This window comes from Clavelina lepadiformis, chromosome 1 (assembly GCF_947623445.1).
Source record: "Clavelina lepadiformis chromosome 1, kaClaLepa1.1, whole genome shotgun sequence".
NCBI classification, from domain to species: Eukaryota; Metazoa; Chordata; class Ascidiacea; order Aplousobranchia; family Clavelinidae; genus Clavelina; species Clavelina lepadiformis.
This window is the reverse complement of record NC_135240.1, coordinates 13,597,600-13,612,748: the sequence shown is the minus strand read 5'-3', so window position 1 is coordinate 13,612,748 and position 15,149 is coordinate 13,597,600. Positions and strand designations below refer to the sequence as shown.

Below are 15,149 nucleotides of genomic sequence, written 5' to 3'. Positions count from 1 at the left end.
CCAAAACAAACAAATTGTCTGCAAAAACTCATTACAATCTTTCAATTTGTAAACGAAATGCTCATCTAACGCAAAATGTTTTACTTCAGCCAATAAACTAACTGTTTTTAGGAGCAAACTTTTGAGAGTTGTAACTTACAAGTAACTAATTTTTATTTGTCATTTGAACAACAAACTTGTTTTTTCATGCTTTAAAATGTCCATCGTGAAATTAAAAGAATAGTGAGGTATACATATGACACTTTGTAATTTATTACTTTAAAAATGTTGAAGATGAAAATATTAACTTATTGAATACAGTTCGATAAGCCCAATTCGAGTTCATTTATTATAACTTCTTCATTATCGATCGTGTTTGCATTGGATTTTGTCATGACTCATACAAGACTTTCAAACAAATAGCTCGTAAAAGTACAACAAAGTATAAACGATACGTTGCCCCGTTTGTGAAGATTTAGCCATTTAATGTTTCTTAACGACAGAAGAATAGACACCCAAATATTATTTGTTGACGTCATTTCAATTCTATATAGGTAATGGAAAAACATGTTTTTTCCGAAAATTGTCTCGCTCAACACTACATAACTTGTTTCATCTGAATTTCTCCTTGCTGTCTTTATGCAACAGCTCATAAAAGGAATGTTTTACACACTTGCCTATATTAGACCCTTGATAAAAACTTATTATTTGCCGCGGTTTATCAGGTTTTACTTGACGTTATGCGGATCAGCTAATGAGAAAATATTCTTTTATTTTAATTCTTTTTATATTCAATAGTTATTAGGTTTGTTTAGGTATAGCATTTAGTACAGGATAAACTGTAATATGTAGCCCAGAAGTATAGAATTTTAACTGCGTTAATGTGAATTGTGTTAGTCTATTAATGGTTTTGGACTTTTGTTGCAAACTTTAAAGATACGGTATAAATTATTATAACTCATTCTTCGTTTTGTTTTTTATACCTAAAACTAAATTACACACCAGCATGTAATTCAATCTGAAATTTTCACTCCCTTTTGACTTTAAAAATTCTGTTTGTACAGTTACATACTTAACTTGGGCTACATAACGTGCTGTATACAAGACTAGCTTATATGAAGTTTCAGAAGTTTATCGTAAATTCGATATGTTTGTTTAATATCATAAGCTATGCATCTGCATAGATAACGTTAACAAAACTCGAATCTAACACAACCATACACATAGGGCCCGAGCAGGGACCTGTAGCAAAAAAAATCTGCGGGACCATAATATGACCAAAATAATTTGAATACTTCATTAAATGTAGTGATAAATGCCGCTGTTTTCAATTATATAAACCAGTATATTGGAAAATAACACAACAGACGTCGTCAAAAATCTCGAATTTATACAATGCCGATGGTTTGAACTTGAATGTTTAGTATGCTATAGGTACAGTTAGGATTTTGACATTCGCAACTTAATTATCGCGAAAATTGGGCGTGTCACGTTATCATCTTCATCTGTCCGACTACGGTTAGCGCGTATATAACGTACTCGCTAAGCAAACAAACCAACGTGTTAATGAGTTAAACGGCGCGACTTACGTTTGCAGTCTTCAAAATGACGGATGACGTAGAAATGTATTCTAGGGGTTCTGGGGCATGCTCTCCCGGAAAAGTAGGAATTTACATGGTCTAAAATGCATAAAATTTTACTTTTCTTTCAAAAATCAAACTACCTGAGATTTGTTTATTTATTGCTTTTGTTCTCTGGGCCCCCAAGATCTCACACCCTTCATTTCTTCGTTGCTGTCGAGCGCCGTATTCCTCAGAGGTTTGTCAGTAGAGAACAAAACTTCTTCTTCGTCTTTACAAGATGTGTTAAATCATGTGAGCCTTTGAGCATCAAGCTATATTTGTAATAATATTTGTATGCAATGTTTATTTTTCTATAGAGTGTATACAGATATAGGGTGGCCCCTTGCAGGGGGAGCCCAGGGTGACTGCCTCGCTCGCCTCACCCTAAAGCTTCTACTGGACATAGGCTACTGCTTTATCTGCACGCTGATTGCCTACAATACAGTATATAATACTGTGTGTCGTTGAATTTGTGTAGCGCCGATTAAATAGGGTGGAAACTCTGCTATATAATAGGATACCGAAAATGATATATTTAAAGTTGATAGTGGCTCAACAGTGTTTACTTATGTATCTAATAAAAAAGCAGAATAAGTTATGTTGTATCATGTTTAGGGTAAACTTTTACTTATTCAACACGAGATTTTGGCAGCTTGAGCTTATTTCTTAAGGTGTACCGTACTATAAGATATGTTCTAAAAAAGTAAACACTCTGTGCATTTTGCCTTTGTACCTAAAATAATAATGTAGATTGTAGAGTAGGCTATGATGTCATTATAATCTCATTGATCCCAATAGATTTAGTTATTTACGTCAAATTTTAACTGATCTTTTAAAACCAATATTTTGTTCATGCAAACCAGACATGGGCAAAAGTAACTGAAAACCGTTCGACAAAGGTTTTTACTAAAAGTCGTTACGGGCCTCATCCCTCCCCCTCCCCCACAACTTCCACGAACCCCTGGCTGGAAATTCCTGCGTCAATGTTATACCATATTCTTTTCATAGATTTTTTTTGTTACAAGAAGACGGCTTTAACGCAGGGCCCGTAGTAATTGCTACTTTTGCTACATTGTAAATCAGTCACTGCATCTACAGGTAGCTTTTTATACAATTGTTAAGACTTGTGGTCAACATTTCAAAAATTATGTATTCGTGAATTGTGTATTAAGCTGACTTATATAGTTTACGCAAATGATACAGGGCATTTAAAATATTATAAAAAAATGGATTTTTCCAACCATTTTCACATGAACCCCCTTTGTTTTCGGTCAGAATATAACCTAGCCTGTATATTCTCATATCTTTTTGTTGAAAACTTTTTTCATTGTATAGCCTAAGTTAAGTTACATGTCGAGTATAATGAAACGGACTTTACAGTATCTTTTTTCCGGAACCATAACCGTGCTTGTTTGGGATAGCTAGAATGTCAGTGCCAAGAAGCATTAAACTTAGTGTGTTTATGAGTAAGTATAATATTGATTCCTTGCCATACTTTATCAGACACAAACTACAGGGTGTTCATAAAGGTTGGGTACATAGGGAATTTTATTAATTCCTTTATTTTTTTCCAGATTGAATGATGGATCCGTCTAAAGAAAAACGAATCGAGTTGGTAAGTGGACGAGAAGGACGGACTTATCGTAAGGATCGTCTTATTTTTAACCATGCACCCAGACTTTGTGGACACCCTGTCTGGAAAAACAGAGAAAAAGATCAACAGAAATCACAGAATATTGGCACATATAAGCTGTTGATGATGTGGAGACGTGGAGTAGATATGTTGACAGAAATATGAGTAAATATTACCGTTTTACACAGGGCGTTTATTTATACCTTTCAACAGTATAGTTGTGCATGGAAACCAGCACGTCATATTTGTTGTTTCAAAAGGTTTATCACACCACATACACCATGTGATACTACAAGACTCATGAAAACAAAAACATGTTCGATAACATGGAAAATATTTAGGCTTAAACAAATACAAATTAAGATTATTTACTTGAGTTCATTTTTAACACTGGTTCTGGCAATAACTTCTAAAATGAATAGTATTACAATAACAACAAAGCAATCGGAAAGCGCAATGTAACTAATGCCTATACATGTATATATACGCTTGCTATATTTTACAACTTTACTTATTTCACACTATAATTACACAAAGTTTTCTCTCATGGTCGTAATAATAGCTTCTCTATTTGATTTGTAAGAAGTGGATAAAGCTTTTTTAAACAAATCGCTGTACAAACAGTTAGGCATGTTGTTTAGTTTGAAAAAATATTTTTAAAAGAAAAGATGTTTCGATTCCCAGCGGACTTTAATTTGAATTTATGTAAAATGCTTTCTTGGCAGCAGGTCTTATTTGGGGGGCGACGTCGTTGTAAACCACTTCATCTATTCTGGGCACTTCTGACTGAAGATTAGTGCGTATAGAATAATATCCTTCTTCGCCGTGTTCTCGCGTCTTAGGTTTCAATGTAAACACATTCTGGACGTAGCTTCCGCCTGCTCTAGTAGGCTCTACTGAAAATATATTTATTGCATGTAAAAAATTAAGTGATCCAGATTCATACCATTTGCTCAAAACTTGCCTTCGGTATTACGTATGTTGATTCTATACGCAAAGCGTTGGTAACAATTTTAAAAAGTTAATACAAAAACGGTATATAGAAAATCAAATAAAAACATTTTTTTGCCTTTACTAATAAGAAAACACACAACGGCAGAAAAAGTCTATAAACCTGTGGTGTTTTCATCCAAATGTGATGACCTCTTTGCTGGAGCGCTTTCGTTGTTTATAAGAGCTTGCTTTTGACTGGTTATCTTCCACTTATATCTGCATAAAATTCCTAGGAGAAGCAGAACAAGCAAAAAACAAAGCAATCCAGCAGCTGCCAATATCAAGCCGAGATTGTTAAGTTGATAAAGATTGCTTGAGGTTGATCTTGGCGTCAAGGTAGTTTGCATTTGGGTTATATCTGGCATTGTTGGGTAAGGTGTACCGATAGATAAATTTGAAGAGTTGGTGCTCTGGCAAACAAATGGAGTTATGTAATTACATCGTCTTCTTGAGCGGGTAGGGGAAAAACGGTAAAGACTGGAATAAGTATACCCAAAACAGGGAACCCCTTGGTTGGGTTGCTGAAAAGGGGGCTTGAGCCAAACATAATTTTTCGAGTTTCTTCTGATCTTGACATACGGAAGCCAAAACTCAAAATTTGACCTTGTTGGTAAATTGGCAACAACAAACTTTATTGCTTTCTTGTTGTCATAAACTAAACTACCTTTGACATAGTTGCTTGAACATAATTTGGCTGCTTCATATAGATTTTTACCTATGAAGTGATACGAGTACTGCATGTTTCCATCAAATATAGTATAGATCAAATTACCAACCGGCATTTTCTGCAAATCACTTAAACGGCACTAAGGAAAGTACTGTATATACACTTACACGTATAAGCTTTGGTATAATCACATGCCAGGTATATACTAAGATGCAAAAGCTTAAAAAGCGGAAATAACAAAAAAGTTGGTGGCCATAACAAGCACGTGATTTAGAGTGATGGATGGGATTAAGCATACAAACAATGATTGTACCGGATGCTATCTTATTTTAGAAAACAAAAGCGAGATATTTCAAAACCCCATCTGCTTTAGGTGATGTGATGGTGTAGTAGGTGTTAATTATGGGCTAGTTTTAATAGAAGGAGGGCCATGTTCAAATAGACCTGCTGGTGCAATAATTAACTAAATGAGCGAAGCACACTATTGCTGCATCGTCATTTTACTTCATATAAGGAACTCAAAAGAAGGTCGTTTTCTACATAAAATCTATATTGACTTTACCATATAAAACAAATTAAAAGTCTTTTGAAAACCAACGCAAATTTGGAATATTAATACAAATGTTCAATTTCTGGAGATGGAACAAAGATTTCAAAGCACTTGTTCTTATTCACATTTCTTGTAACTTAACCTGGAAAAATATTAATCAATTGCCGAAGTACCACCATATTATCATTATATCGCTTAAACATATTTAACATTCTCTTCTCTGTATGCGATGTGACGCAAATCAGTGGGAGGTTTCCAAGGAGCAAAGATTGGTCACGTGTTGCAGGAGGAAAAGAGAGCAATATAAATATTCTTCTTATCAAGTCGCCACCGTGCAGAACGGTTGTGCAAACTGGTGCTGAAGATCTATATTTCCGACAGAAAGCAACTTTTCACGATCTTTCTACAGCTGAGTAAGTTGCGTACTTAAGTGTGCTGTATTTTGAGAAAAACTTGTTTTTAGAAATTTCTTGATATTAGAAAAGATAGTTTAAGATATAAGTTGATGAAATCATACAATTGCTAACTTTATCATAGGCTGCAAATAATTTTACAATTTTTATAAAAATAAATCCGCTTAGAGGTTTAGATATTTCTTCGAATAAAAATGTCACAACGCATCGTTATTAACTTTACTTTATCTTATCTTATAAATTCTGTCACTTAAAAACATATTCAGGTTAGCGATATGTAATTTGAAAATAAAATCATTATGTCTTTCCAATACAAATAGTTTATAGTTCATTTAATTATTAGTACAAGTGCAATATATTCGCTTCAGTATCATACCAGCTCAAATGAACGCACTTCAGTCTAGTTTGTATCAAAATAAACAGTCTGCGGAACAAGCTGCATAAGTACGTACATCTGGGTAAATGATTGTACTATACATAACTTTTAATTTTATTTTTTCCCAAACGTTTTAAAAATAATTTTATAGCAGAAGACTTTTAGCTGAGTTGTGTGAGCAAAGTAAAATGGTGTCGGTTATCACTGATGCAAATTTGATAAGTCGTCAAGATGTGGTGATCCAAGCGAGCCACAGTGATGAAGTCTTTCAACTCAATGGAGATGGAGCTCCGTTAAACGGACACGAAGATTTCAACGGGATACCAATGAAAGAAACCAATTTTTCTGTAAGAAGTCTTTTTTTCTATGTTTAGTCTGTTTGCGAAGTTATTTAATTTGTATGTAGTTTAGGTTTATCAATAAAAACTTTGTTTCAATGCTTGTTGCTTGTATATAAAATTAATTTGTGACCATAATATGTTTTTATATTTTATGGGTTTTTGACTATTACAATAAAATGATTTATTGCATGATAATAAAAAAACTAAAATAACTGCATTTTGAATATATAATTTTTTAAATAGACTTAAAAACTCAACTTTTTAACTATAAAAATACGATTTATAAAAAGTTTGCCTGAATTTCAAGTCAAGTAAGTATATAATATTTTATAATTTAAGACAATTGATTACATTGCAAAAATATATTCAAAGTTGCAAACAGTTCACTACAAAAACATCACCCAATTTTTAAACAATGTACTGGTTAAAAACATTGTTATGGCATTTTGCACTTGAAACTGCATGAAAATTATAATTATAGCAAACACATTTTGCTTTTAACATTAGTTATTTGTTATTTTTAATGCACAATTTGGAATATTTGTAAATTAAGATGCAAATATATGTTTTATTTATCGTCATTATTCTACTTCTTGCACTATTCATGACAAATAATTTTCAACATGTTCAATATAACTGCACCATTTTCACGTTCGGTCGATTGCTTGATCGTTTTAACCAGATTTCAGAAGCAGTTGTATAACGTTCATACACTACATAGTCGCAAAATAGTACGTATATAGAAAGCCAGTAAAACGTTTGGCTACAATTTGCCCAAATCGATGATCAAGCTACGTGTCACCACTGTTCTAAAAAGCTATGTGGCAAAGTTGAATCAACTAGTAGCCTTTTCCGTCACTTGAAAAGCAAGCATAGTTTTCGGCTATAAGTAGTCAATAGAAATATGTTTTGTCGTTTGTACGAAGTAAGAAATAGAGTTTGCAGAACATTGTTTTGCAGCTTGCCCCTGTAAATGGTTTATCTATCGATGCTATATGAATATGAATGAACATAAACATGCTATATGATGAACAAAGGATACAATTTCTCGAGTTGGTCACCAATTGGTTGGTTGTCATGAGCCATTTGAAAGGCTCGTATCGAAAATTGCACACTTATCAAGGTCCGCACATCTGTCATGTAATGAAGGAATCTGCACAATAATCAAACAGAAAACAAAAATCTTTGAAGCTATACCGGCTAAAACCAAGAAAATTGGAGCACTTTTACAATGCATTACTCAGCATTCCACTCACACCACTTGAGGCAGAACGAGCTCTTTTTGCTGTCGGACTGTTTACCACGAAAGTTTATTTACCTCTAAACGACTAATCTACATTTTTATTGATAAATATTTATTAGAAAGTTTTGGGAAAAATATCTTATGTTTGGAGTGTTTTGTACTACGCTTAAATGGAATTGATAATATTTATCCCGACCTATGTAAGCCATACGCTGTTTAACTATATAACTACAGCAAACTGCCATCGACTTGGTAATAAAATAAAATACTTTAATAATACACTATATCCATATGCGAAAGTAATGTTATTAAAATTTATTTTTATCATAATATTTTTTCTTCAAACCTATAAGACTCGTGTCAGGTTTTTATATATAAGCTTTTTTCCAGATATGAAAACCTCGCTAAATCAAAAAGCAAAAAGATTTTTGTAAAAAAAAAAATCAAAGTTCTTGCTCTTTTTTATCCTTGTTTGACCCTTGCTTATCAAGGATTGCTTTAATTGCTTTTATTATGGTTCGAAAATTTTTGTCTGTTTAATGCAACGATCATCATTTCTATTGCCCCGAGGGCTTCAAATTATATCAGGCGACAATAAAATGCAATAAAATACTTTTCAGTGAATAAATTTTATTTTTTATTGTTGCAGTCGACAGATTATTCCGAAAAAGGAGAAGAAAAAGAAGACACCAAGTCGTTGTTAGCACGTTCAGAAGGACGCAACAGCCAAACGAGCAGCACAAAAGGTCGCCCGCACAAGTTTCATAAAGAAACTGATTGTTTTGAGAATATGCATTATTTACTTTCAGCTTATATGAAACAATACGATTAAAATAAAAAATAGAAAAAAGATAGGCTTATACACTAATTGAGTTTAGAAGTTTGATAAGATAATCACTATTTAAACGTTGATATGATAAATGACCTTAAAACGTCGCGATCAGGTTCTTGGTGCTCCCGACTGGAGTATGTCTGTCAATGCTGTATGTGGAAGTATCATGACCAGCCAGATGATGATGATGGATGTTGCAAAAAGTGCTCCTGGTATCTCATGTGTCCACCTCACGGTCGTATTGCCAAGCTTGTTTGCATACGTGAGTAAAGATGTTTAAGTGAAAGTGTTCCTTTGGCTTTGTCTAAATCTGTTTTCACTTTACTGCGTTAGTTTTTAAAAATTTACCGCAGTAACGTAACAACAGCTTTTCTGTAACAACAGCTTTTTCTGCTAATGCTGTTTCGATGATGTTTTATTCGACGCATTTTTACCAAGAGTAGATCTTTTGTTAATATATGTTCAAGCTCATTTTTGCAAACACATTGAAGGTTGAGTTTAAGTGCGCGAAACTATCTTTGACTTGCTTGAATTTTTTTCACAAAAGCTTGCTGTAGACAAAAAGATTTCAATGATTCACTACGATCAAATAAAGCAGTATAGGTCCAATATAAGATTTGGCTTAAACCTTTCAGAAAACCAGCATACCGATAGCATTATCAGGACAAGTTAACCTTTTACTAGAACCCATTACCTAAAAGACCTTTTGTTGGACATGTTATAACTTTTTGCACGGCCGTGTATAGTGGCGTTCAGGTTTGCTTTTAAAGTCATATTGAATTAACAACGTATGGCTCCAGATTCGTGATGTGAATTCTATTTGCAGCTATTTTTAAACTGCTGCAAAGAATGTTACCGTATATTCATAATAGCAAAACATGATAGCTTACAGTTAATAACATCAATAGCCATGCGGGAACAATATTATTTTGCAAATCTATCTTTTGTTATGATTTAGTGGTCTTGGCTTTCTTGACATGGGCGGTACCGTGGAGCATTGTTCCCGACGAGGCTTTGCCTGGAGGAAACCTTTTTGGAATCATCATTCTTCTATTATCTTGCTTAGCCGCTGGTTGGCTTATTAGTCACATTCCATTACCAGGAATCCCTCCCCTTCCGCCGTTGCTAGGCAAGTAGAACAAGTTTGAAAAGTTAAAAGGCTGCAACTGTACAACTATATTTGTTTTCTCACACTTAAACCATTTCACTTTTTCTTTGTCTTTCAACGACTGTGTTTGTCATCAACAATTCGAACACGGTCACGTTAGGCTTAATGTTTAAATTGAACATAATTTAGGAATGTTAATAATGGGATTTGTGCTTCGGAACGTTCCCTACATTGATGTGGCAAAATACATCGAACCAAAATGGTCTTCATCGTTACGAACAATAGCTCTCACAGTTATTTTAACAAGAGCTGGAATCGGTCTAGATGGCAAAGTATGAGCTCAGGATAGGTTTTATTCCTTCGCTAGTGCATTTCTATTTTCTACAACGAAAATAAACCGACCATTTCTTTAAATTAAGGCATTGTTCAAGCTAAAATGGGTCCTTCTTGGTTTCGCCGTTTCCACTTCAATAGTAGAATGTGTCGTGGTGGCAGCTTTTTCAACGATAATGATTGGTTTTCCGTGGGACTGGGGTTTTGTGATTGGGTAAGCATCCACACAAAATAAAAATATGGTGACCAAAGAAAATCAAATTGTTAAAATTATTCAAATCTCATTTTCTTTTAAGATAAAGGTAAAATAATAATAATCAAAAAGCTAAATAGCAATAAATTGGTAAAACCATTCTAAATTAGATGACATCGTTAATTATTTAGAAAAAATGATAAAATAAACTGCTCTATAATTTAATCAGTAATCCAACTTCTTGTGGTGCAGGTTTGTATTATGCGCGGTATCGCCTGCAGTGGTCGTCCCGTCTCTGCTTTATTTACAAGACAAGGGCTTTGGCGTGGAAGGAGGAATTCCAACATTTCTAATTGCAGGGGCAGCTTTGAATGACGTAATTGGGATCACAGGGTTCAACGTCGTCTTAGGAATGATTTTCTCAGACGGTAAAAATTTACTTTTGGCTTTCTCACTTGTTTCTTTTGGTTTTACTGTGTTAATCCAATTAGCCGTATTCTCAGTGTTAGAACTCTAGAGTTCACGCAGTGTTGAGCCAACGCGTATTGGCATAAATGTATAGTTAAAAATTTTAATGCATTCAAGAAGGTATTATCAAGCCAGATTAAGCTGTTTAAATAACTATATGACAAGCTTGTCATGTATTATGGCACTATTACTCTCACTGCGTGAGAATCGCGACATCTGCGTCAACCCTATTCAGGCATTGTGTGTGAAACTCAGTCGGTAAATGACATTTCTTCATGTTACGTAGCGTGAAATGTGGTAAATAGTTTGAAGAAATTACCAGCTACAAACCAACTTTTTTGTGATGTTAATTCCAAAGATTGTTTTATATTTACGCAATTATATTTACCCTCCGCTGGCATTCATGTCTGCTGATTGGTTGACAACGGTTTATTAAACATTTCGATTGTAATTTCATTATTGCAGGTGACTTGGTAGAAAAAATTATTCATGGTCCGTTGGAACTAGTATTTGGAATCGGTGGCGGAGTAATCTTGGGAATATTTTTGTGGTATTTTCCTCCTGCAAATTTGGTAAGTTTAGTAAATTTTTTAATTTATCCTGATGACATTTAGCTATTACCTACAGCTATACTGCGTTTGTGCAGAAAGGACGTAATGGTTATCGAACTGGCCTGCTTCTTGGACTGGCTCTGTTCTGCGGTTTTGGAAGCAAAGTTGTGCATTATGCCGGAGCTGGAGCCTTAGCTACTCTCGTTATGTCGTTTGTAGCTGGTGTAAAGTAAGAATTCGTTTTGTTGTAAACTCACCGTGTAAGTTAGATAAGCACTGAACGTCTTGCTACTGCAGGTGGGGAAAGGAGAAAAAACCTGTAGCAAAAACTTTTGCAAACCTGTGGGTGATCTTTCAGCCGCTGTTGTTTGGACTGATAGGAGCGTCAGTTAAGATTGAGAGTCTAAAACCAGAAACAGTTGGTAAATAATTATTATTATTATTATTATCATTAGTCTATAATAAAGAGTTTTTGGATGTTCTAAACTTTTACTCTGTAGGCATGGGAACTGCATTGATTTTTACCGGCCTAGCCTTCAGGAGTGTAACAGCGTTCTTGGCTGTTTACTGGACAGCCTTCAACATGAAAGAAAAAGTTTTTATGACTGTCGCCTGGGTACCAAAAGCAACTGTACAAGTAAGACATTTTGGTGTTGTTTTGTACAAAGAAGAAGAATATATAAAGCTTTCCTTACATAAACAAAATTAAATATAGCCAGTGACTTTTGACAGGTTAGAGATAACCCACGTAAACTGCGAATAAGTATGAAAGAACAAGTAACTAAGTATAACTTGTAACTAGCATCATGTTTCGAAGAAGTAACTGAACAAGTAACCAGGGAGCCAATAACTGACATCGGTTGAAACACTTCGCTGTTTCTAACAATTTGCTCTCCTTTGTTTCAGGCAGCTATTGGGGCAGTTGCATTAGATATGGCAACAGAAAAGGAGGCATCCGAAGAAGTCATTGGTTACGGGACAAAGGTAAATTTTGTTATGTTTTTCTCCTCGAATATGATTTTTATAAGGTTTATAATTATGTATTAACTGATTTATGCAATGTTTGTCTAATATGCTTAGACTTACGACATATACCAAGATTAACTACAGCTTTCAACTTTTATATCAAAAGTTTTCTTTTCCAAGGTATTAACAATAGCCGTACTTTCAATTCTTTTGACTGCGCCGACTGGAGCAGCTGCAATTGGTTTATTGGGACCGAAATTGTTGAAAAGAAGTCCACAGGACGATGAGGAAAAAGCTGCCCCATAAAAGAAAAACTACATTTTGAAATTTCTTTTATTCGATTATGCTTCTTTTTTCCATGTTTGACATGAGTTTTCGCACCGTTTGAAACCGCTCAGTTTTGTATATATTATTATTTTCACAGTAACGTGGCAATGAAATCATAATCGATGGTCTTGATGCTTTCTGCGCACTTATCATCATATGAATAGCGGATGTTGACTACAAAATTTAGGCATATCTTTAACAAACATTTTGACATAAACATCTTTTAAGATACATGTAAATATTTGCTGTTATTACATTCAACTTTTCTATGCTAGATATGGACTTGGAAAGTTTTCAAGTAATTGTTTTCAACTTTTGTTTCATAAAACCATTATTAGTGACAATGCTAAAAATAGCTGCTGTTAAAAGCTTATTTTCATACTTTTTGAAATTAACTACAAGTAGTTGTAGTTCATCCCAATTAATTATGCATTCGTGTTTGTCAAATTATGATGAGTTGTTGTAAATGGCAAAAATAAACGTAATTGATCAGGTAAATGAGGTGAAAGAATATATATACCTATAAGCGGCGATTTGATCAGATGGTTGCTGGCTGCTACATATGACTATATAAGCAAGATTTTTGATTTCAATCCACAGCATAGGTTTCTAAAACATTACATCTTAAAAGCTAAGTAATGGGAGCTGCGGGTTGTTCAAATAATAAATACAAAAGCCAATGAACTAAAATGATTGCTAGCCAAAGACGTACGTTTGCTATGTGACTGGTATTTACTATTCGAACAACAGCTTTTGCATGCATACTAGGTGTATGTATACGTGCTGATAATTCATGTGACTTTATGATAAGGCTTTCGAAATAACTTGATTCATAAGAAACCCCAGCGTTGGTTTGGCTGTCATAGGCGCGACACTCTGCGTACCAGATACATGGATTCCATTATAGTCAGGCTACAGCAACTAAATAGCTTACAAACGACTGCGAGTAGCTAATAATGATTCAGGAAAAAGTTTCCGTTAAAATAAATGGATAAATTGAATTAAATTTCAAGAAGATCGCTATTTGTTTTATGGAACAAAAGACTATACGTATATTCAGTACTAAGCCTATATGCACATGTAGGGGTTATATTTCGAAAACCGATCTTCACTTTCTGTGAATTAATTGTCCTAACGTTGACGTTGCTTGCTATCTGTTACATGTCTAAAGTGTTTTCGCATTTTTTTACGGAATTTTTCTTTCGTATTTCGCTTTTGATGCAGGAGAGAAGCTAACGCTATCCAACTCTAAGTGTCCAACAGGGTCATGAAGTATGTTACTCAAAAGCTTTGTTTTATTTGCACAATAACCGCTCAGATAAATCCAGGAGTAATGCTCAAGTTTGTAAGAAAATACAAAATTGGTGATGATCTTACAGGTAGTTCGGGCTCGGGCTTGTGATCAACACACTTCCTTTTTGTGATTGGGAGGTGTGATTAAAACCAAAAATTTAAAACAATATTTTATATCGAAATCTTTCAGAGTAGAAGTAGAAGTATTTAAATAAAAACCTTTTTAGGTAAACTTTTAGGTTTTAAGGTATAATTTAGCATAAAGTTCAATGTGCTTTTGATACATGTGTCAGTGTCATGTGCTTTAGATGCACGACAATATCTTATGAACAACAGCAAAACTATAGGCCTGCTCCAAAGAATAAACATTTTGCTTTTGGCTACAATAACACTAGTAGTGTTAGGTACATCTTCGAAATAGTTGGCGCAAGGTAGCGCTATTGAGCAGTTGGTACACTGTAAATAGGCAACGTTGTTGGGTTCATGGTTTCTTGGTGATAGCGTACACAAAAAACGAGCTTGCCAAACACCCTCAACAACACCGTGTAAAATAGAGTAATCTCATATAGTACCAATATAGGCTATTAGGCCGTATCTTTATGTGTATATTGATTCCCTGTTTATTATGAGCGTACGTATTCTTTGAGATTATCAATGTTTACGAAATTATAATATCTTTAGGTGGTTATAATATTCTGAGCTCGGGATTTCGTTGTAGAGTGTTTTGTGTGTTTGCCTTTGTGTTATTCCGTTATTATAAAAAAAAACTTAGAAAAACTTCATAATTTAAAAAAAAATTAAAAATAAACTAAAAAAGTCTTGCCCTTGCAGTTGTTGTAGTGAATTAAATGTGCATGTTATCAGACAAAATTTATTAAATCAGTTTCAAAGCTATAAAGTAAAAATTGCTATACAATTCATTAAAACAGTCTTCCAACTTTTTGAAAATTATCTGGAGCAGTAAAAACAGTTCAAGTTATCTTACCACACGGAAATTAGAAGTAAGATACCGATAGATAGCATTCTCTGTGCAATCATCATACAAAATTCGATCTATATGACCATTTAATCAACGAAACTTGTATTTTTAGAAGTGTCGTAAAGAATAAATAACAGAAGAGACAAAACAAAATTTATGGCCTACATTCTGAATGAACAGAACTAAATAACTTTAGCAATAGAACGTTCCAAAAATGCTGAATCTAGTTGATCTGTCAGCTATGATTGTAGCTAATGATTTCGCACAAGTGGTATGGTGGTT

At 34.1% G+C, this 15,149-nt stretch overlaps 2 protein-coding genes across 3 annotated transcripts; one reads left to right on the top strand and one right to left on the bottom strand.

Annotated features, from left to right (window-relative positions):
* Positions 1-3,431: 3,431 nt before the first annotated feature.
* Positions 3,432-5,068, bottom strand: LOC143456715 (uncharacterized). 2 transcript variants are annotated; one of them, XM_076955191.1, is made up of 2 exons: positions 4,349-5,068; positions 3,432-4,127 (listed from the first exon to the last, which is right to left on the bottom strand). In XM_076955191.1, the coding sequence occupies exons 1-2, from the start codon at positions 5,007-5,009 to the stop codon at positions 3,925-3,927; spliced, it is 864 nt and encodes a 287-aa protein (XP_076811306.1). In that variant the 5' UTR covers positions 5,010-5,068; the 3' UTR covers positions 3,432-3,924. The 2 variants fall into 2 exon arrangements, with proteins under 2 accessions (XP_076811306.1, XP_076811305.1); XM_076955190.1 differs by having other exon boundaries at positions 3,436-4,130.
* Positions 5,069-5,717: 649 nt separating this feature from the next.
* LOC143470464 (sodium/hydrogen exchanger 9B2-like) lies at positions 5,718-13,033 on the top strand. Its single transcript, XM_076968621.1, has 14 exons — positions 5,718-5,857; positions 6,388-6,580; positions 8,467-8,563; positions 8,762-8,911; positions 9,608-9,778; positions 9,947-10,089; positions 10,177-10,304; positions 10,536-10,711; positions 11,217-11,323; positions 11,398-11,531; positions 11,600-11,724; positions 11,803-11,939; positions 12,209-12,286; positions 12,449-13,033. Exons 2-14 carry the CDS (start codon positions 6,422-6,424, stop codon positions 12,572-12,574), a joined length of 1,731 nt encoding a protein of 576 aa, XP_076824736.1. The 5' UTR covers positions 5,718-5,857; positions 6,388-6,421; the 3' UTR covers positions 12,575-13,033.
* Positions 13,034-15,149: the final 2,116 nt, after the last annotated feature.